Raw genomic sequence first — 20,095 nt, 5'->3', positions numbered from 1 at the left:
TTTCATCAAACAAAAATATAATTGAAAAAACTACCTTGTAACTTTATAAAAATTTTCAATTAATATTAATATTTTTATAATTTTAATTAATTGTTATAATTTCAGTAATTTTTTTAATTTATTTGTTTTTATAAAATGATAAAACCATTTATGTGATAAAATTATAGATATTTTAAAGTAAATATAACTTCTATAATTTTTATTTATATATATTACTAATATTTAAGTTTTTTATATTTTAAATTTATTTTATAAAATAATTGAATAAATAATTTTTCTTATCATATCATATTGATTTCTAATCAATAACATATTCAAGGTAAAATTTTGAACTAAAAATACTTAATAATCCCTTAATAATAAAATAACTGTTATATTTATAAAAAATATTAATTTTAGAAAACTGTCATTTTTTATTTTCAATGTAACTTTAACTTCTTTTATTTTAAATATTGGCTTGATAATAGAACTATGTTATCCTAAGTTGCTATTACTAACCATAAAACGCAGCTTTAGAGTAAAGAGTTAGCTTCGTTTTTACTGCAAGTTGCAAAGACATATCAAACACTTGGAATCTTAGGGCAAACAGCGTCTCTTTGTCTCTGTCTTTCTCTTTCGTATCATAAAACCCTTTTTCGAAAATCTTCTCTCTAAAACTCGAAATTTTGTAGCACTTCAGAATAATCAATAATGGATTTGCTCCGATCAAATCTATCTCGGGTTCGGATTCCCGAACCCACCAATCGCGTCTACAAGCAAGAATGCTGCTTATCTTTCGACACTCCTGTAAATTCTCTTTGCTTTTTCTCGTTTCTTTCATTTTCACTTCCAATTAGTTTCTTCATGATTCTATTTTCTAATTGGAAATCGAATTCGCATTGGTGTTTTTTTTTTCAGTTGAATAAAGTTGCATTATGATTCCATTGTTCTGATTGGAAATCGAATTCACTTTGATGTTTTTTCTTCTTTCATTTTCAGTTGAATAAGTTGCTTGATAGTTCTATTATTCTAATTGCAAATCGAATTCGCATTGATGTTTTTTTCCTTTTATTTTCAGTTGTTTAAGTTGCTTGATGATTTTATTATTCTAATTGGAAATTGAATTCGCATTGATGCTTTTTTTTTTCTTTCATTTTTAGCTAAATAAGTTGCTTTATGATTCCAATTGGGAATTTATTTTACATTGTTTTTTTTTCTTCCATTTGATACGCATTATTGTAATTTTGATACAAAGCGGTAAATTTTTTTTTCCAGATGTCAGAAGGTGGATTATTCATCGACATGTTCACATTTCTTGCTTTTGGGAAGGATTATGTTGGTTGGAATTTTGAAAAAACCGGTAATCCGGTTTACTTGCATGTGAAGAAGACTAAGAAGCTGATTCCAGAAGACAGGCCTTCAAAGAAACCTACTCTTTTGGCTATAGGTGTGTGTGTTATCACATAATTGTAAACTATGAAGCACAAACATTGACACTGACACGTTGACATTGGTTGTAATTTGAAAAAATGAAAGTGATTCAATGTAATTATATTCGTCGGTGTCGAACACTAAACATGCCGTCAATTTGAAGTGACGGTCTACGTAGATTGTGTCGTTCTACATAGATTGTTAATATCACGTGATCATTGAACTTATAAATGTTCTGTGCGGTTCAGTTGTTGCTTCACTGCTTAGTATGTGTTTGTTAATGTTACCTATAAATTGGTTTTGTGTAGTTGGGGTTGTGGAGTTGTTGGCTTGGTTGTTTTCCGAATTTCTTTTTTTAGCTGATGATTCATTTGTGGATAACGTGACTTTATCCATTTATTAATTTGCAGGTATCGATGGAGGATTTGATAACAATGAGTCTGAATATGAAGAAACTCATAATATAGTTATATTACCTGACTATGTTTCTCTTTCATTTCCTTCTGTGGAATTGCCAGAGAAGGTATTCATTGCTCTTTGTTTTTGGTTTTTCCTTATTTGTTCACCGCAGAATTTGATTCATAGAGAAGTCTTGTGCTAGGGGGCAGTTTGATTTATTTCTCATATTTGTTGGAAATTTTTTAGGTAAGGCTGGCTGCTGATGCTATATTGCTAGATGCGGGTGCTGAACGGAAGGAACAAGTTGCAGCTTGGACTGCTGATAAGAAACTCGTCAGTAGCTATGCAATGGATTTACAGCAAATTGACAATGGTGTTGTTATTCCTCCGTCTGGGTGGAAATGTTCTGAGTGTGACAAGACAGACAATCTTTGGTTAAATCTGACTGACGGAGTGATCCTCTGTGGGAGAAAAAATTGGGATGGAAGTGGTGGAAACAACCATGCCGTTGAACATTATAAAAAGACAGGCTACCCACTTGCTGTGAAGCTCGGGACTATCACTGCTGATCTGGAAGCAGCAGGTGATTCACTTCTAGCATATTTATTTTGACAAAGTTATGGTTCTAATAGTTTCAATAATTTACTTGTATTGCTTGATTCAATGTACCATCATGAAAGGTTACTCTATTAAGCTATGTGATTATTTCTTGGTGGTGAGTTTATATTTTTGATTATAAGTTTTATTTTATAGTGGTCTAGCATTCCAGCCAATCAATTATGCAGGAATGATTCTTAGTGGTCGAATACAAACATGGAACATTAGGCAAGGTTCAAAATTTGTGTTATAAAACACGGTTCTTGTGTAAACATGCTGAAAAAATGGAATAAATATAATGTAGCTTAGAGTATGTCATAATCGAATGAGTGGAGAAGAAGTATGTTGACCTTGACCCTATCTATAACAACATGGGCAACATACAAAAAATGCACAAACCACATGGTATTGAGTTCAAGATTCATATGGAATAAATTTTGATAATAATGGATGTTAGGTCCACTGAGTAGCCACAATTTAGGGTTGTATCTCTTTAAACTTTGGATACCATGTTAAATGAGAAAAAACATAGACATAATATTGTGAAACCGTGTTTAAACTACACTACGGAGACTCTATTATATAAGCTGACAGAATCAATCTACAATCACAATATTAATTACAAGATAATTATGATATCATGTCTATCCTAATTACTTAATTTTCCTATAATCAAAATATATTATTTACCTTAATATCAACAAAAGAAAGCATGCGAGAAAGTCGGGTAGCACCTATTATGGAAAAGTTGAGTCCCACCTTATGCGGTTTATAGGCATTTTCTTAGAAGAATTATAGAAGCATTGTTAAAAAGGGTAAATCAGTATAAGGATAGTCTAATAATTGAAGATAAAAAGAGACCAAATGAAATTATGCTCTAAACAATTAACAAGGTTTGTATTTAAATGATGAATTATTAAACATGATGTATGATAGGACATTATGATATGTTTGATCTATGTAGTCAATATTACATAGTGGGAAAACACTTTGGTTGTTATTGTTGCTTGTCTCAAGCATAAAGACACAATTTTGATGTAGTTCAGCTTTCTTAGATGTTTACTTTCAAATTCAGCTTACAAATTATGATGTCCATCAAGCTTTAGATAGTGAGATAGTGTTACAGACAAAATCATTTGAACTTCTAATGTATGGAACAACTTATGTTGTTCTGTTCTTCTTGCTTTCGTTCTTTTTCGTGGACCCAAAATGCATGACTTTTTTACCTCCCATTCAGTTCTACTTCTGTACTGAACATAGAATAAGCTCATGCTCTCTATTCTATTCTAGTATACTTCAACCTGTATATTTTTGGCACTGATAACTTTTACCCTGAATAAATATTTTGAACTCTATACTTAAAATATGTATTGTGAATTAAGCACCAATTTTGTTTCTTTATTTTGTATTGTTTGCTAATTATTGACAATATATTGTGGCAGCTCAGATGTTTTCTCCTATCCAGAAGATGAGAATGTCTTGGATCCACTTTTAGCACAGCATCTAGCATTTTTTGGCATTGATTTCTCATCACTGCAAAAGGTTAATTCTTTATATTAAATTGATATGTGCGAGATGATAATTTGATTTGTTGATTACACTTGGCGTCTTTGGCTTAATGTGATAAGCTAATATTTGTTGATACTTTCCTTAAGCATTACTTCTGAAATGGGAATACATTTTTTCGGAATAATTTATTATTTATCACATGTGTTTTCCTTCTAACCCGATGATTGCTTTATGTGGTAGCCAAAATGTCTTTTTACAAGGCATGTTGTGGACTAAAGTTCTGCATTGGACTCCTTCTACTTGTGCAGGATGATATGCTCTATATCCTTTTTGGCTTTTTGCAAATCACTTTTTTTTTATAATCTAAGAGTGAAATAATTGCAAATATCACAGATTTAGAGTTTGCTCTTTGGAATTAGGAAGGCATTTGTTTGGTCAAAGATACCTATTAATCTTTTCTGTGGTTCTGAGATTTGTTGTCTACAGTTTCCGTTACTGTGATTTATTTATTATCTATCACATTCAAACAATGAAATCCAAATAGTAACATCTCTCTTTCTAAGCATGAGACATCAGACTTTGGATATTACCACTGTTCAATATATTCCAATTACTTAGTGAGCTTCTTCCCCTTCTAAGCAAGAGTTTGTGTGCAAGTTATTAATGGATGTTTTAGCAATAATCTTTTGGTGTATCACTCTGTAACAAGCCTTTTCAAGAAAGTTATTAATGGATGTTTAAGCCATAAACATTTGGTCTATTACTATGTAACTGACTTGTTTAAGAGTATGCATATCCTCAATACTGTATTATGTATATTCTTTTAAATCCTTGCTTTCTGATAATCAGACTGAAATGACGACTGCTGAAAAAGAACTTGACCAAAATACCAATTTTGAATGGAATAGAATCCAAGAAAGTGGACGGGAAGTGGAACCAATTTTTGGACCTGGATATACAGGATTGGTCAATCTTGGAAACAGGTAGAGTTGGTTCTTGTTGATCTATGCTTGTTAAAATGTACTTGTTTGGCATTGTATTGCTTCATCATCATTTTTCTTTCTTTCAGTTGTTACTTGGCAGCAACTATGCAAGTTGTATTTTCAGCAAGATCTTTCTCTTCAAGGTCTGTTCATGTCTCTAATTTTTATTTGAACTGTTCCGAACCCTGCTTGCAGTTACTTCAGTATTTGTTATGGTTGCATCTTAGGTACTATATAAGCCAAAGTCTAAAGAAGGCATTTGAGGCAGCTCCTGCGGATCCAACTGTGGACCTCAATATGCAGTTGTAAGTAACATATTTTAATATAATTATGTACTACAGCTACCCTTTTTCTGTTAGTCATGTTTTTGTTGATGTGTAATATTCTATGGTATATGTGCCGCTGCAATCTTCTGTTTGTGACATGGTAAGGTAAATATGCATTTGGTTATTTAACATAAATAATCCATCTCTATAACAGTAGTCATATATATTATAGTAGGGCATTCTGTTTCGTCCATATAAAAGGGAATGTTTGTTAATAGTGAGGTACTTCAAGACTGAATCTTGTTTTTTTTTAAAAAAAAAACTTCAAAAGGGAATTTATTAATTATTCCTATTTTACTCTAGGACGAAATTGGCACATGGATTGCTATCTGGCAAATATTCTGTTCCACAATTTGAGGTATGTGCCAGTATTCACACATATATATCTCTTGAAAGTTTGTTTGGAGTCTTCGTTATGTTAATAATATTACATTCTTTATTCCAGAATGATGACAACACAAAAGTTGCAGCCACCCCTACATCTGCTGTAAGCTCTCTAGAACTTTGTTGAATGAAATTCCTTGCTGACATGTACCAGAACGAATATTTAAATTTTGTATGTTGTTCGGATTTCTCAGTGAGCAACAGTGTTATCCTTGCACATTTTTTTTTTGGTGGGGGATTATATTACTGTACCAGTTTATGAAATGAAATGATTTTTTAGGATGAGATTTAATCAGAATGGTTTGAATATGTTGCAATGGTTTTGGTTAAAGACTTGAAGTGTCCCTTGATAAAATAAAAGTTTTATGCCATTGAATATTCTCACCTTGTCATATATTCTAAGTTTCATCTTATTGTTTCTTATTTTAATTATTTTCTTTGACCAATTTTTATGCCTCCTGTCTTCAAACATCAGGTGCAGGAAGGGATACCACCACGTATGTTCAAAGCTTTAGTTGCTGCGAGCCATCCGGAATTTTCATCTATGCGACAACAGGTATCTTTACCAAGTTTTTATTTTCTCAACTAGAATCGAAGGTTTAAATTGGGTACAATGTTGTATTTCATTTGATATGTCTATGTCCATAGTTATTTGTGATTCAACTGGAAATGTAACCTTAAGCTTAAGCATATATATAAAATATCTATTTTTTACTTGATTATTAGTATATAGCCATCTGACACTGTAGACTAGTGGAAGATCAAAGATAATATCAATTGAAGCCATGTAGTAGATAATTATAAATGTTTGATTCAACAAAAGTGGTTTCCATCCATACTTAAATTTTAATATTTATATTGTTATCTTCTAACTGTTTGATTGCATCTTAATGTTAGGATGCTTTAGAATTTTTCCTTCATTTTCTTGACCAAGTGGAACGAGCTAATGCTGGGAAAACTGAATTGGATCCTTCAAGGAGTTTCAAGTTTGGTGTTGAAGATCGATTCCTGTGTTCATCTGGAAAAGTTGTATACAATAGAAGGCTTGACTACATTCTTTCTTTGAATATCCCATTGGATGAAGCAACTAACAAAGGTTAGATTTTTTGCTACAAATTTTGACAAATTGAGATATCTTAGGGTCTTGAATTCAATTCTCACGTATTTGTATTTTGAGAAATTTCAGAAGAATTGGAATTGTTTCACAAACTGAAAGCAGAGAAACTTTCTGAAGGAAAAGAAGTGTAAGTTCAAATATCTAGGAATCTTAATATTTCTTTCATTATCGTTTGTCTATCCAGGCTTTTATTATTATTTTTTTATTGTGTTAGGTCTGGTGAGGAGATTGTACGTCCAAGGGTGCCTTTAGAAGCTTGCCTCACAAACTTCTCAGCTCCCGAGGAGATACATGATTTTTACAGTACTTCCTTGCAGTCAAAGACAACAGCGGTGCTGTAAGCAATCTTCTGAATTTCTATGTTATGTTAAATTATAATGCAGTACATGGCGGTTCATATTGGATGGAAATAAATAGGTTATTTCATGGTTTTGTATTTGGTTTCACGAGAAATATAGCAGTTTTGATTGGTTTGGGTAAATGTCTTCTGTTTTAATTTTTTGTTTTCACTTTCAATAATAAAAATGCCACCTTGGCTAGTTTGGTTTGAGAAAATGTTCTGTTTTTCACTTTTTATGAAACCATTGCCACATAATTTTTATTCTGTTTTGTTTTCGAAGACTTGTATTGGAAAAATGGAAAATAAAAAATGTTTTGCCAAACGAAACAGGTTCTTAGTCTTTTAAAGCCATTATCTCGAGGAAGTAGATGACAACCAAGTGTAGTGTTTCTTCACTGGAAATCAGCTATTAAATTATCGTTTTGATGCTAAAACACAATATAATCTGTAGGACGTCTGGTCTGACATCATTCCCTGATTACCTGGTGTTGCACATGCGGAAATTTGTTATGGAAGAGGGATGGGTACCCAAAAAACTTGGTACTTGTTGCAGTCACTAAATCTATTGTTTTAAGATTATTCTTAATTTTATATCTTCATTACTAAGAACTTTTGTTCTTTCAGATGTACATGTTGACGTTCCTGATATCATAGATATCAGTCATATGCGTAGCAAAGGTCATCAACCTGGGGAAGAGCTTCTACCAGATCGGGGTATGTAGATTTTTTATTCAATTTGGCTCCCTGAGTCCTTAATAATCATATGTATGTAATAGCATTTTTCATATGTTGGTTATATACTGTCTCACAAGTGGAATTTGCTCAACTGAGATGTCAAGAACCAAGTTTTTAAGTTTGGTGACCTGTTGATAAAATTATTTTATGTTTTCCACACATGCATCAAATTCAGCAAAAAGAGATTTTCAACATTCTTTCTTTAATTTGTTTGCAACTGAATTGTGTTCACTTCTTATATTATACATACATATATTATACAATTAATAGCACTGTTGACATTTTGGTTTTTTGCAAGGGTATTTTAGACAACTACAAATTCCAATTGTCATCAGTTTCTGCAAATCTTGTTGTCTTATGTTGCTAGTGCCTTTTTTAGCTAAATAACTGAATATTTTTTATAATTTGATTAAAGTTGAATTTTTTTAAATCTATTGGAATCTTTTTTCTGTATTACACAGTACCTGAAGAGGATGAGTCAGAAATACCTTTAGCCAATGAAGACATTGTTTCACAGCTGGTTTCTATGGGCTTTAACCATCTTCATTGTCAAAAAGCTGCTATAAATACATCAAATGTTGGAGTAGAAGAGGCAATGAATTGGTTACTATCTCACATGGATGATCCAGGTTTCTCTTTGTTTTCTTTATCATGCAAAACAAGTCTTTGTAGCCAGGTACCTCTATATGCAGGAAATAATGATGTACATTTGTCTATTAGATATTGACGCGCCTATATCAAAAGGGGGTGGCTCTGAAAGTGTTGACCAGTCAAAAGTTGATACCCTAATTGCATTTGGATTTCAAGACGACGTTGCTCGAAAGGCACTGAAGGCATCGGTAATTTTCTCTTTAAACATCTTCCCATTTTTCTTTAGTATGTCAGGATTTGGTTGGGATACATTGGCTATACTGGTCTTTTGACTATATAAATGGAAATAATTGCTCTGCAGGGTGGTGACATAGAGAAAGCAACAGACTGGATCTTTAGCAATCCCGATGCATCCGTTTCTAGCATGGATGCTACTGCATCAAATACTACATCTGGTCCAAATGATGCTGACTTACCCGATGGAGGAGGAAGTGAGTTGCTTTCACTTCTTAATCACTTTTGTTGTGGATGAATTATCAATCCCTAATCTGCCAAAAAAACATTGCTCATTGTGTCTTGGTTAAAGTTACGACATTTTGTCCGAACTTAACTGGTTGTTAATGGTTATTCCCCAACTAAGGATTAGTGTTCATATTGGCTTTATCATTTTGACAAGTGGTTTAAATGACTTTTCTCTGTTTGGCTTTCCGCAGAATATCGACTTATGGGAATTGTTAGCCACATTGGAACCTCAACACACTGTGGTCACTATGTTGCACACATCTTAAAAGATGGAAGATGGGTTATTTTTAACGACAACAAGGTAGGGGCTTCCATAAATCCTCCAAAGGACATGGGGTATCTTTACTTTTTCGAGAGGTTTGATTGTTGAATTTGATCATTTGTCAAGAATTGAACTGAGTATTTGAACTGTAAAGAGGTACAATGTTTCACTCGTCTTGGTTGCTTGGTAAACAGGCCTCATTGGCTGCCTCAACATTTTTCGGGTTCGCATCCCTTTTAGAAACGAGAATGAGATTATATAATAGAAAATGACTTCGCACAAGTCTGGTGTTACATATTATATGATGTGGTTTGATTTATATCGTCTAATAGCATTGAGTTTTGTTGTCATTTTGAAATTATTTTTTTAACTTATGGAATCCATTTGTCCTCACCGGCCATTTGAATAAATTTCGTACACATATACAATATATTTCGTCCTATAATATTCTCAAATAAATTTCGTCATTAGATTAGAGACCCTTCTAAAGTAGGGTGGATCATGCCAATGAGTTGATATGGCTAAAACTCGTCCATTCTTTTTTGTTAGGTCATTTTCTTAAAAATTTATCAATATTTTGATTATAAAAATTTATTAAAAATTTACTAATATTTTGATTAATATTCTTGTGACATTGTTTAAAAAGTCTGATAGTATTTCCTCTACGCCATGATAATTGTTACATTTATAAAACAAGTTTATTCAAAAGTAATTGTCATTTTAGTTTTATTTTTAATGTAACCATAATTAATTTTTACCATTTACTTAATAATATTATCTACGTTACTTCCAAATTGTTATTTTATATTTTACCTTTATGATAATGAGAATAGATTAATGATTAAAAAATTAATATTTTACCTTTATGATAATGAGAATAGATTAATGATTAAAAAATTAATTTAGTAAAATCATTGTTATATTTCTTTTATTTATCATACTTTTTTAATCTGTGTGAAATCGATAACTACAACAAATATTGTGAGGCGAATAAAATATTTTTTTTTTATAAAAGATTGTATATTAAATGCATTAAAAATTGAAATACTTAATTTTTTCAACAGTTAATTATCTTATTTAGAATCCTAATACATTCATATTCAAACATTCATATTAATCATTCAAAAATTTAGAATAATCCAACAAGACAACCAAAATAAAAAATTAACGAGTTGAACAATTGACAAACTATTAAAAATATAAAGTTAAAATTATAAAATTAAATGAGTTTCTTCTCTATTTTATAAGTCAAATATTAAAGAAAATTAAAAGATGGGTTGTGACTTAAAAATAAAATTAATTGAAATAAATAAATTTTTTATTTGACAAATCCATTCATTTTCTCACAATCCCATATTTCAACGGAGTTAGGCAAGACGAATCATCAATTTTAATTTATTCAGCTTAAAATTACCGACTAAATTGGCCAACTCGACACTCATTTTATCATCACTAATAATAATGTAATATTGATTGTATGATTATTTTTATTTTTACATTTCTCCCCCCATAAGTATAGCTCAAACAGTAAAAGCTTGTACAGACATTAGTTATGCTAAGGTACATCTTTAAAACCACAATACCCATCTTCTCAGCACCTATATGCGCGAGTTTCACTAATAACCTTATAAAAAAGATGTTATTTTACACCGTTGGTACTTACTCTAATTTTATACTCAAATACATTTCTATATTTTTAGTTTGTACTCTCATGTAGCTTAGTGGATTTTTTTAAGAAACTAATCAAATTCAAAGTGGCTAATGATTATCAGTACTAAAATGTTCTTTTTAAGAATTTTATCTTTAAAAATTATAATTTTGGTTGCAGTTAATTTTAAAAATTGAAAACAAACATGACAGAATATTTTATTTTTCCTCAAACTAATTCGTAATAATATGGTGTTTCTTGTGCCCATTCAAGGCAATGAGTCAATCGATAAAGCGGCTGGTATTGATAATAATCAGTTTGGTAAGTTTATGGTTAGATATTACACGATGATAACAACTAAAAAGAACTAAGAAGTTACTAGAACATTTGAAAGAGCATGAGACCATTTTTTTATTTGCGGGAATTCAATTAGAAAAGTATCCAATTTGAATAGTAATAACAGATATGGTTTGAACTGCAAAACAAACTACCAGAACACTTTGAACTGGAAACGATCCAAAGCCAAATGAAAAAGTACTAGAGCCAGATATTGCAGCAGAACTAACCAATGTTGCAGCTAATGCTGCCAGTATTAAAGGGGAGGTTCACGGGTTGGGGCTGTTCTTGCTGCCCCTTTTGTATTTCTCCTTCTTCTATCACATCAGTGGGCCACTTCAGCTCAAAGTTCATCAAGTGCTTATTTGGTACAATCTCTATAATCTCTGAAATGGGTCCTCCCTCCACCTGTGGCTGTGCTGTCTGTTCAACCAATGATATCCGGATTATGTCCTCCATCTCCCTTTCTGTTACTTCTTTTTTATCAGATGTCTCGCCCACCTTTTGTTGTTGTTGTTGTTGTTTTTTCTGTTGTTTTTGTCGTTGTTTCAAAATCTCTTTATAAGGTATATCTTTATCAAAATCATATGTTTCGTCGGCAGCCAATTCCTCAGCCCACAACAATCTGCCCGGTATAAGTGACTCAACCTCGGTTACTAGTGCATCATCAAATAACTCCGTCAGCTGCTGCATATTCTCCACCGGAGATGTCTCATCTTCTTCACATGAATCCTCCACCGCTGCCTTGCCCTTGTTTTGTTCGATTTCTTCTTGGGGTATTCCTGATTCAGCGGACTCAATCTGGATGTTCAATCTAATGCAAAGATCAACCATCTGATTCCAACATTTCTCCAGCTCCTTCTGGAAGAACATTTAAAAAAAGCTTTGGCATAATTGGTATATTTAATCAACATGTAGAAATCATCTCTATTTCTTAAAAGAAATGGAAATTTCTTTGCTATAATATTTATGTATAAAGGCGTAATTATGTCACCAATAATAGAAATTTGTTTTTTTATGCACCTTAAACTATAACAATAGAGCTCTTAACATCTTTTCCAAAATGGAGAGGATCCTATTAGACAAAAATGCTGTGCATTCAAAATTTCAACCAACATACTTGATTCTCTATTTTGTGAAACTCAGTGGGATTTGCAATTTGTTTAAACTTTGAGGGATATGCAATTTTGGTAGCAGCCATAAAAGCAGACCATGCAATCTGAGAAGGCTTGTAGTGAGCGAAGGCGTGCTCTGCAGAATAAGGAAAAAAATTCAAATGAATATTATTTATATAAATTTTCCAAGTATCACTGTTGGAGTAAGCATATAATTAACAAAATATATGTTAATGTTAAGTGAGTTTCTATTTACCTCCTTGAGCTTGAACTATGATCTCATTGATGCAACGACGTTTGAAACCACCAAATTGTTTGAAGTAAGGGTAATAGTAATTCAGAAAGCAGAAAGCAGTCACTGATCGCATTTTCCAGTGAAGTTCATCCAGAATTAAAAGCTCCAGTCTCATTATCATCTGATGACTTATATTCATCATATCTTTGTTCCTCTGTGCAGCGATTCAGGAGTTTAAAGCACGTTGTTTTTATAAAAGATAAAAGGTGAAGACTGAAAATAGATAAATTGAATATAATAACCTACGAAATATATACCGATATGAATATCGGACACAACACGACAGTAACACTGACATATTGACGCCGATAATAGTTTGACAAAATAAATTAATTGAATGTAATTAATGTGTCAATACCGTGTTAGTGTCACATTTGGAGCACCAAGATACCTTTAGAATCAGAAGTGTAACTATAAATATATTTAATTCTAATTTAATTCCGAGCAATATTTAGTTTACCAAGAAGTTAACAACTGAGAAGGATTTTATCCTCATCTTGGCAGATATGGTGAGACAACAGACAGCCATCAACCGAACCTTTTCAGTGTCATTATCACCTTCCACATCCTAACAAAAACCAAAAAGAGTTCTAAGTTTTAACACCGAAGTGAAAAGAAACTTGAAAAATCTCTTAAAGTGAAAAGAAACAGATATCTTACATCGAAGATCTTGTCGTTGTTGGAAATAAAGCGATCAAAATAATTCATTGCAAGATATGGAATCAATGCATCAGGTTTATTGCTCCTTGAGAGCTGAGAGCAGCAAAATCAGCACAACAACGATAAGATTCAGCAAACGAAATCAACGCATTCATTTTACAGTTGCAAGATAGATCCGAGCAAAGCGAAATAAATCATTGCAATAAACTTGAAGTGAGATTTTAATTCAAGGTGAAGAACTAAACAAAACATAAAAAGGAAAACTGTAGTAGATCGAGAACACAGCAATTAGCCGATCTGAAATTGCAAGAAATAAACTAAAAAGTAACAGAACAAAAAAAAAATCTCACGAAACGAAAATGCAGACCTAAAATTGAACTTGAAACAAGAAAGGTTAAAGATCATCAAAGAAAACAGATTACAAGAAGAAACTACTAAAAACGAACATGTTCATGCATGAATTTAAGTTTTCTTACGACAAAATTAAATTAAAAATAAACGAAGCTTCAAATCATTACTTACATTAGCGATTATAGAAACAGCAAGCCTCCGATGAAGAATGTTCTCGTGCCATGCGTAAAAGTTCTTAGCCGTTATGAATTGAGATTCAGTGTCGAAGTAGTTCTGCATGGCTTCCGATTCCTTCTTATTAAGTATTGGGAACTCTGCTTCAGAATCCATTGATGGAAAAGGTTTCAGAATTTTCAGTTGAAGCGAAGTGAAAAGGTAGGGTTATTTGCTTCTCAAGAACGAGAAGAAAATAAGAATGGAAAGTGAACGAAAATTTGGCGGTGTTCTTTGTGTTGAGTTCTGTGATTTGAGTTTCTCTCTCTAGTTAGTTATTTAGTTTCTCTCTCTAATCAGTTATTAACGGATTTGGTGGGAACTTTGCCATGGAATGTTTTGCAACGACGTCGTATTTATTGTTTTTAGAAAAATGCAACCACGTCGTGTAAAAGCTGATCTCTCAATTGAACTTCATAAAGTATTTATTGTTTGTAATGGTGTGATTTGTGACAATTAAAATAAATAAAATCATCTAGTAAAAACTAATTAAATAAAATAACCTACTTCAAATTGAAAAGAAAAAATTATACCAACAAAATTTGAAAAGAAATAATTGAATTCATAAAAAAAGTTCATAAAAAAAAAGGAAATTTATATTTTGAAGAGAGTATAAGGTATTCATCCATGTATGGATTAATGAGAACATTCCTAGATTAGTTAGAACACTAAAATAACTTTCATTCAATATAAGATTGGTAGAACATATTTTTTTTAATAAGCAAACTATTATTGATTAGTAATTCATTAGGGGAAGATAAAATTATCAGCATTAGAGATTGAATTTTGAATCTCGTTCATAAAATTTCTTAAACATTTTAATGTTACTATTGAACTGCATATCATCGAAAATAATTCAATTATATTTTATTTCTTTGTGATTTTTTTGAAATGTAGGGACATCATATAATATAATCTATCATTTACACTACTCCAATAAATATATTATAATAAAATAAAATAAAAGAATTATTGAGGCACTAAACCAAAGTCTAAGTATGCATAATAGATTGATTATGGGGAATGTTATCCCACCAAGCCAATTTTTTGTGGGGTTCATGCGCAGGTTTCTTTCCTTCTGCTTTTTCATTTGTTCCAAACGAGATAAGATTCCCCATTCCATCCACTTTTTCTTGCCTTACTTTATTTTCTTTCTCTTTCTTTCGAAACAAACACAATGCAAAAATAAATTTTTGAATGGCGATATTAACCGCAAAACAATTATCAAAACAACTATACTGTCCCAAAAGATACCACCACGTACAGCTAATCCAAAACAATCTTTAACAATTTCGTCCAAATTTGAACTTAAATTTCCTTGTGATAAAAAAGATGGTACACATGATTAAAAAAGAAGACAGTGCACTCTACCAAATCCGTATAGGATCAAAGTTGTCTTTTATTTTCTTATTTTTACAAAAATCAAATATGTCTTAGATTTCGACAATATTAAAAATTATCAATGTATAAAATTTCATTTTTAGTATCTATAAATCTTTTTTTTCCAACTTTCATCCCTCAAATATTTTTTATTATAATTTTTAGACTATCTATTTTAATAAATTTCACATAACAAATTCTAATATTTTTTTTATGACGTTAAATTGTTAAAATCTTGAAATATTATCTTAATGTTTTAATTAACAATGTCACGTCTTTAAAAATTGTTTTTATTTTTCAAACCTCAAATTAAAAGTTAAATGGTTAGATTAAATATTTAAATGATTAAATAATTAAGTAAATCATATTTTAAATCGTCTTAACAATGACAGTGTAAAAAAAAAAGTTGTTTGTCAATTGCCATATGGACTTTCATTGAAAAGCAGAACTTAAATTAATAATTGAAAATATGTGAGGGACAAAAATTTGAAGGAGTTTTTATAGTGATTAAAAAGTAAATAGTGCATTTAATATGTTAATTTTGTGTTGATGTCACTAAAATGCCTATTACAAAATATTTATTTAAGATACATTATTTGAAGAAAATAATAGTAAATTCGTCTTGTAATTTAAAATTATACTTATATTTAATAGTATTATGATGCACACAATTTCGTGGTGATCGATGTTGCTGGAATAAATGTTGCAAATGCAATTTAAAGAGTCAAAGTTTTGAATTTTGAATGAGAAGTAGATGCGTAGACGGAAGTTGAGCTTTCCCATTCACTGTTCCGTTCAACCATTTCCCCTATTGCTTTCCGAATTTCCCGATCTAAGTGCACTAAGAATCCTTCAATTTTTAACAGATTAAAATCTCTATACATCAAATTAAATTACTGAAATAACATTGATGTACTTTATATTAACGGACATTTGATATATTAAATCTCATGTTTAAATATGAGATACCTCTTCTTCAAATTTATCGTTAAGTTATTTAGAAAAGAAGAATAAAAAAGAAAAATTATCATTAAATTTTGGAATTACATCATCTACCTACTAGTACAGTAATGATATCAATCCAGTCTCCCGTCACTGCAAGATTGCTATGTATTTGGTATGTCAAAGGGTACAAATCAATATCAAAATGGATGGTATATGCATGCATCTGCCTAACACGTATATTTGGTATCACATTTTTTTAAATTATAATGGGTTTATCGTAATTATGACAAATCTAATTTATATGATATTAAATATATACGATACTCTATATTATTTTATTTTTTAATTTGGAATCTATTTTAAGATAGAAAGACACAAAATGTAGATAATAGATTCTACTATTAAATATCTTTTGTGATCATTAATTTTTTAATTTTTAATGTCTATATTACTCTAAATAGACCATATTTAAAGAAGATCTTAACTCTTATAATACCAAACATATATAGTGAATAGCTATTATATATGAATCTTTTTTACATAATAAAAATATTTCTTTAAGTTGTTTTTTTTTTAATTATTTTTTTTATAAATCGACCTCGCCAACATGAATATGGGATACAGGTGGTAAATATTTGATTTTTTTTTTCTTTCACTATTTGGTTTTGGAACCATATTTGATTATTTTAACCATTCATAAGAGGAACCAGGTTTACCTAATCAATTGCAGACTTATTACCTTCATAGAGAGTATGGTAGAAATAAATAATCCAATCTCCAACAAGAGAAATTTTATTGATAAAAGGAGCATAAGGATGACAAATAATGTCATTAATTTTCACTTATATCAATTAACACACTTAAATTTCATGACAATTAATTCATGATGTGGTTATAATTTTGACAATTAATTTTATCCGTTTACGATGCAACAAAAATAAAATCATCCAAGGTTTTTACGAACAATTAGAATCGTAATCAAACAAAATTATTTTTGTATACATAATGTCATAGGTAATGCAACTCTTTCTTTTATAGTTTTTTTTTCTTTTCCGATTATGTTTTCATATAAGACATAATTAAACAACGTAAAAGTTTTTCTTAGTAGAGAAACAGGAAACTTGCATGAAAGAACATTCATTTTAAGCTCTATTAATCAAATGATACTCATATATATTCATGTTAAAACAAAATTTGGAAAAAACATGAACTTTAATAAACAAAATTCAAGTAACAACAAAACATGCAATGGAGTTCAATCACAAAAGTTCGGAATCATTCAAACCATTTGAGATGTGTTATACATCATAAAGTTGTTGTTGTCATAAGTGTATCTCTCACCTTCAATGGTTCCATTGACAAATGTTGTTGAAGATTGTGATTTCAAATTACTCGGGCTAGAAGGTGAAGGTGACGTAGAAAAAAGTGAGCTTAAATCGAAATTTGGCATTTCCTCAATGTTAGATAAAATCTGATTTTCTAAAATATTGTTGATTGTTGACGACTTGGGTTGTTGTATATTGCTGAAAGATGTAGCAATTGGAGCTATTTGATTCATTAATTTTGTTTTCATTAATGGAGACTCCATCGTAATTTTAAATTGTGGATTTTGAAGTTGTTGCAACGAATTAGAGTAATTATTATCATTACCACTAGATTGGTTTTGATGGACATTATAATTTGAATCATTTAGGTTTTTGTTTTGACATGATAGGAGAGTAGTGAGCAAATTTAGAATGTAAAGATGGTTTGGATTTTCCACTCTTCCCAAACTAAAATGATCAAGGTTGTTAAATTGGGGTGAATTGTGTAAAGATGAGTTAAGAATGGAGGCAAGTTGTAGAATATCAAGGCGTGGTGTGTGAGTCACTGGATCAATCCCCATCTTCATTAGTTTTTTCTTGATGTGAGTGTTCCAATAATTCTTGATTTCGTTATCAGTTCTTCCTGGCAAGTTAGCAGCAATTGTAGACCACCTATGAAAGATAAAAAATTTCTATTTAGATAATAATAATATAAAATTTATATGGTATATTTATAAATTAAAGTATTTTAATATTTAGTTTTTTAAATCAATAAATTAATTATCACTTTTATAAATCAAACAGTTATTTGTTGATTTTTATGTTTTAAAAAACATCATTTCATAAAAAAAAACATCATTCTATTATTTATAACTAATATATTCATTTTTTATATTTTATCATAAAACATATTTAATATTCATTATTATGAACAACAAACTTCAAAAAAAAAATTTATTTTGCTAATACTTATGTTTAAGTAGTATTTAGTTATTATAATTTTTAAATGATAGAAATTCTTTTTTTTAAACTAAAAGTATTTAATTATTAATTTTTAAACTAAATGTTTCGGATTTTTTAAATAGAAGAACTATTTTATATGATAAAGTGAAAATAAGAGAACAAAATTGCAGTTAAATTGATAATTTCTTATGCTAGAAAAAGTGAGCAAGATACAATTTTTTCTCTCTATGTAAACATCATTGACTTTGCAATGTTTACTAGCTATTGGATACCATTAAGACTCTAAAATGAATTTTAATGCTTTCGCCCAATTTGAAGTCCTTGTATTAGTTGGCGACTTTGCAGATCATACATACAAATTCTAAAAAACTAACCTTTTTAATGATAATAAAAAATTGATCGTATAATTTGTATAATAATGATAATAAAAAATTTAATTTTAATTTTGATCATTTATTTTTATTTATTTATAAAATTGATTTTCTATTTTAAATACAAACTGAAAGATTTTTTAAATAAAAGAACTATTTTATGTGATAAAGTGAAAATAAGAGAACAAAATTGCAGTTAAATTGATAATTTCTTATGCTAGAAAAAGTGAGCAAGATACAATTTTTTCTCTCTACGTAAACATCATTGACTTCGCAATGTTTACTAGCTATTGGATACTATTAAGACTAAAATGAATTTTAATGCTTTCGCGGAATTTGAAGTCCTTGTATTAGTTGGCGACTTTGCAGATCATACATACAAATTCAAAAAAACTAACCTTTTTAATTGTATTTTTTAACAATCATAAAAAAGTGAGAAAGATGAGCATGATTGAAATTTGAGATTGCAATAACATTTATGACTTACTTATTTCCCAAAGCACTGTGTAATTGGATAATAACTTCTTCTTCTTCCAATGAAAATCTTCCTCTCTTAATATCAGGCCTCAAGTAATTTGTCCAACGAAGCCGACAACTTTTTCCACATCTTTTTAATCCTATTATTTTTATTTATCATACAAATTAGATCAATATAATGCACACAACAAATTTATTTCATTTGTAGTATAGGATGATACATAGTTAAAAATATGATAATTAGTTCAAGAAGTGATCGCCTTTGCAATGATATGAACAGTTACTTTTGTGTGACCACAAAAATATTTGAAGTACAAAAATTCATACATTCATTACATAAATGTATGAAAACTTTATAATATTGCAAGAGCGTGTTTTCTAATAGAGAAACTAAAAATTAAAGAATAAACATAAACCTACTAATGTAGGACAACAAACACTTATTGAAGTGCGGTCAAATATTTTTGGATCCTCCAATAAAGATGGGATAGTTGAAATTTTAATTTAAATTTATAAATAATTAAAATTTAATTTTAAAATTTAAACTGTTTAACCTTGATATTGTATGTGAATTGTACTAACTTATAGATAACATAAAAAAAAAAATACCTGCGTTTTTGGGAAGGGTTCTCCATTTTCCATATCCATATTTCTGAATATAATCAACCAATTTCTGATCTTCCTCTGGAGTCCATGGACCTTTCTTCAATCCATGGTTTTCACTAGAAGTACTCTTGTTAGTCATGATTGAACTTCACAAGAAATTATCAAATACTTGCTCTGGTTGAATGATTACTAATGAATCTAAATGAGAGTGAGAATGTGTATATAAATACTAGAGAGGCAAATAAGACAATTTAGG

General features: G+C 30.1%; 3 protein-coding genes across 3 annotated transcripts; 1 reads left to right on the top strand and 2 right to left on the bottom strand.

The window, feature by feature from the left end:
- The first annotated feature begins 521 nt into the window (after window positions 1-521).
- LOC101496028 (ubiquitin carboxyl-terminal hydrolase 14) lies at window positions 522-9,475 on the top strand. The gene is made up of 20 exons (XM_004487587.4): window positions 522-786; window positions 1,255-1,426; window positions 1,821-1,933; window positions 2,056-2,392; window positions 3,854-3,948; window positions 4,765-4,898; window positions 4,985-5,041; window positions 5,126-5,203; window positions 5,528-5,582; window positions 5,670-5,711; window positions 6,084-6,164; window positions 6,506-6,704; window positions 6,795-6,852; window positions 6,940-7,062; window positions 7,517-7,605; window positions 7,690-7,779; window positions 8,262-8,429; window positions 8,521-8,639; window positions 8,753-8,882; window positions 9,105-9,475. The coding sequence occupies exons 1-20, from the start codon at window positions 691-693 to the stop codon at window positions 9,281-9,283; spliced, it is 2,415 nt and encodes an 804-aa protein (XP_004487644.1). The 5' UTR covers window positions 522-690; the 3' UTR covers window positions 9,284-9,475.
- A 1,734-nt stretch (window positions 9,476-11,209) lies between these two features.
- Window positions 11,210-14,052, bottom strand: LOC101496581 (uncharacterized). Its single transcript, XM_004487589.4, has 6 exons — window positions 13,752-14,052; window positions 13,230-13,322; window positions 13,030-13,137; window positions 12,531-12,723; window positions 12,280-12,410; window positions 11,210-12,020 (listed from the first exon to the last, which is right to left on the bottom strand). The coding sequence occupies exons 1-6, from the start codon at window positions 13,908-13,910 to the stop codon at window positions 11,385-11,387; spliced, it is 1,320 nt and encodes a 439-aa protein (XP_004487646.1). The 5' UTR covers window positions 13,911-14,052; the 3' UTR covers window positions 11,210-11,384.
- Window positions 14,053-17,258: 3,206 nt separating this feature from the next.
- Window positions 17,259-20,095, bottom strand: LOC101497118 (transcription factor MYB41). Its single transcript, XM_004487591.4, is given in 4 exon segments — window positions 17,259-17,413; window positions 17,416-18,094; window positions 19,244-19,373; window positions 19,843-20,095. Coding segments are annotated over 4 exon segments (981 nt in total). The 5' UTR covers window positions 19,979-20,095; the 3' UTR covers window positions 17,259-17,377.

This window comes from Cicer arietinum, chromosome 1 (genome assembly GCF_000331145.2).
Source record: "Cicer arietinum cultivar CDC Frontier isolate Library 1 chromosome 1, Cicar.CDCFrontier_v2.0, whole genome shotgun sequence".
Classification (NCBI taxonomy): Eukaryota; Viridiplantae; Streptophyta; class Magnoliopsida; order Fabales; family Fabaceae; genus Cicer; species Cicer arietinum.
This window is presented reverse-complemented; position numbering and strand designations above follow the sequence as displayed.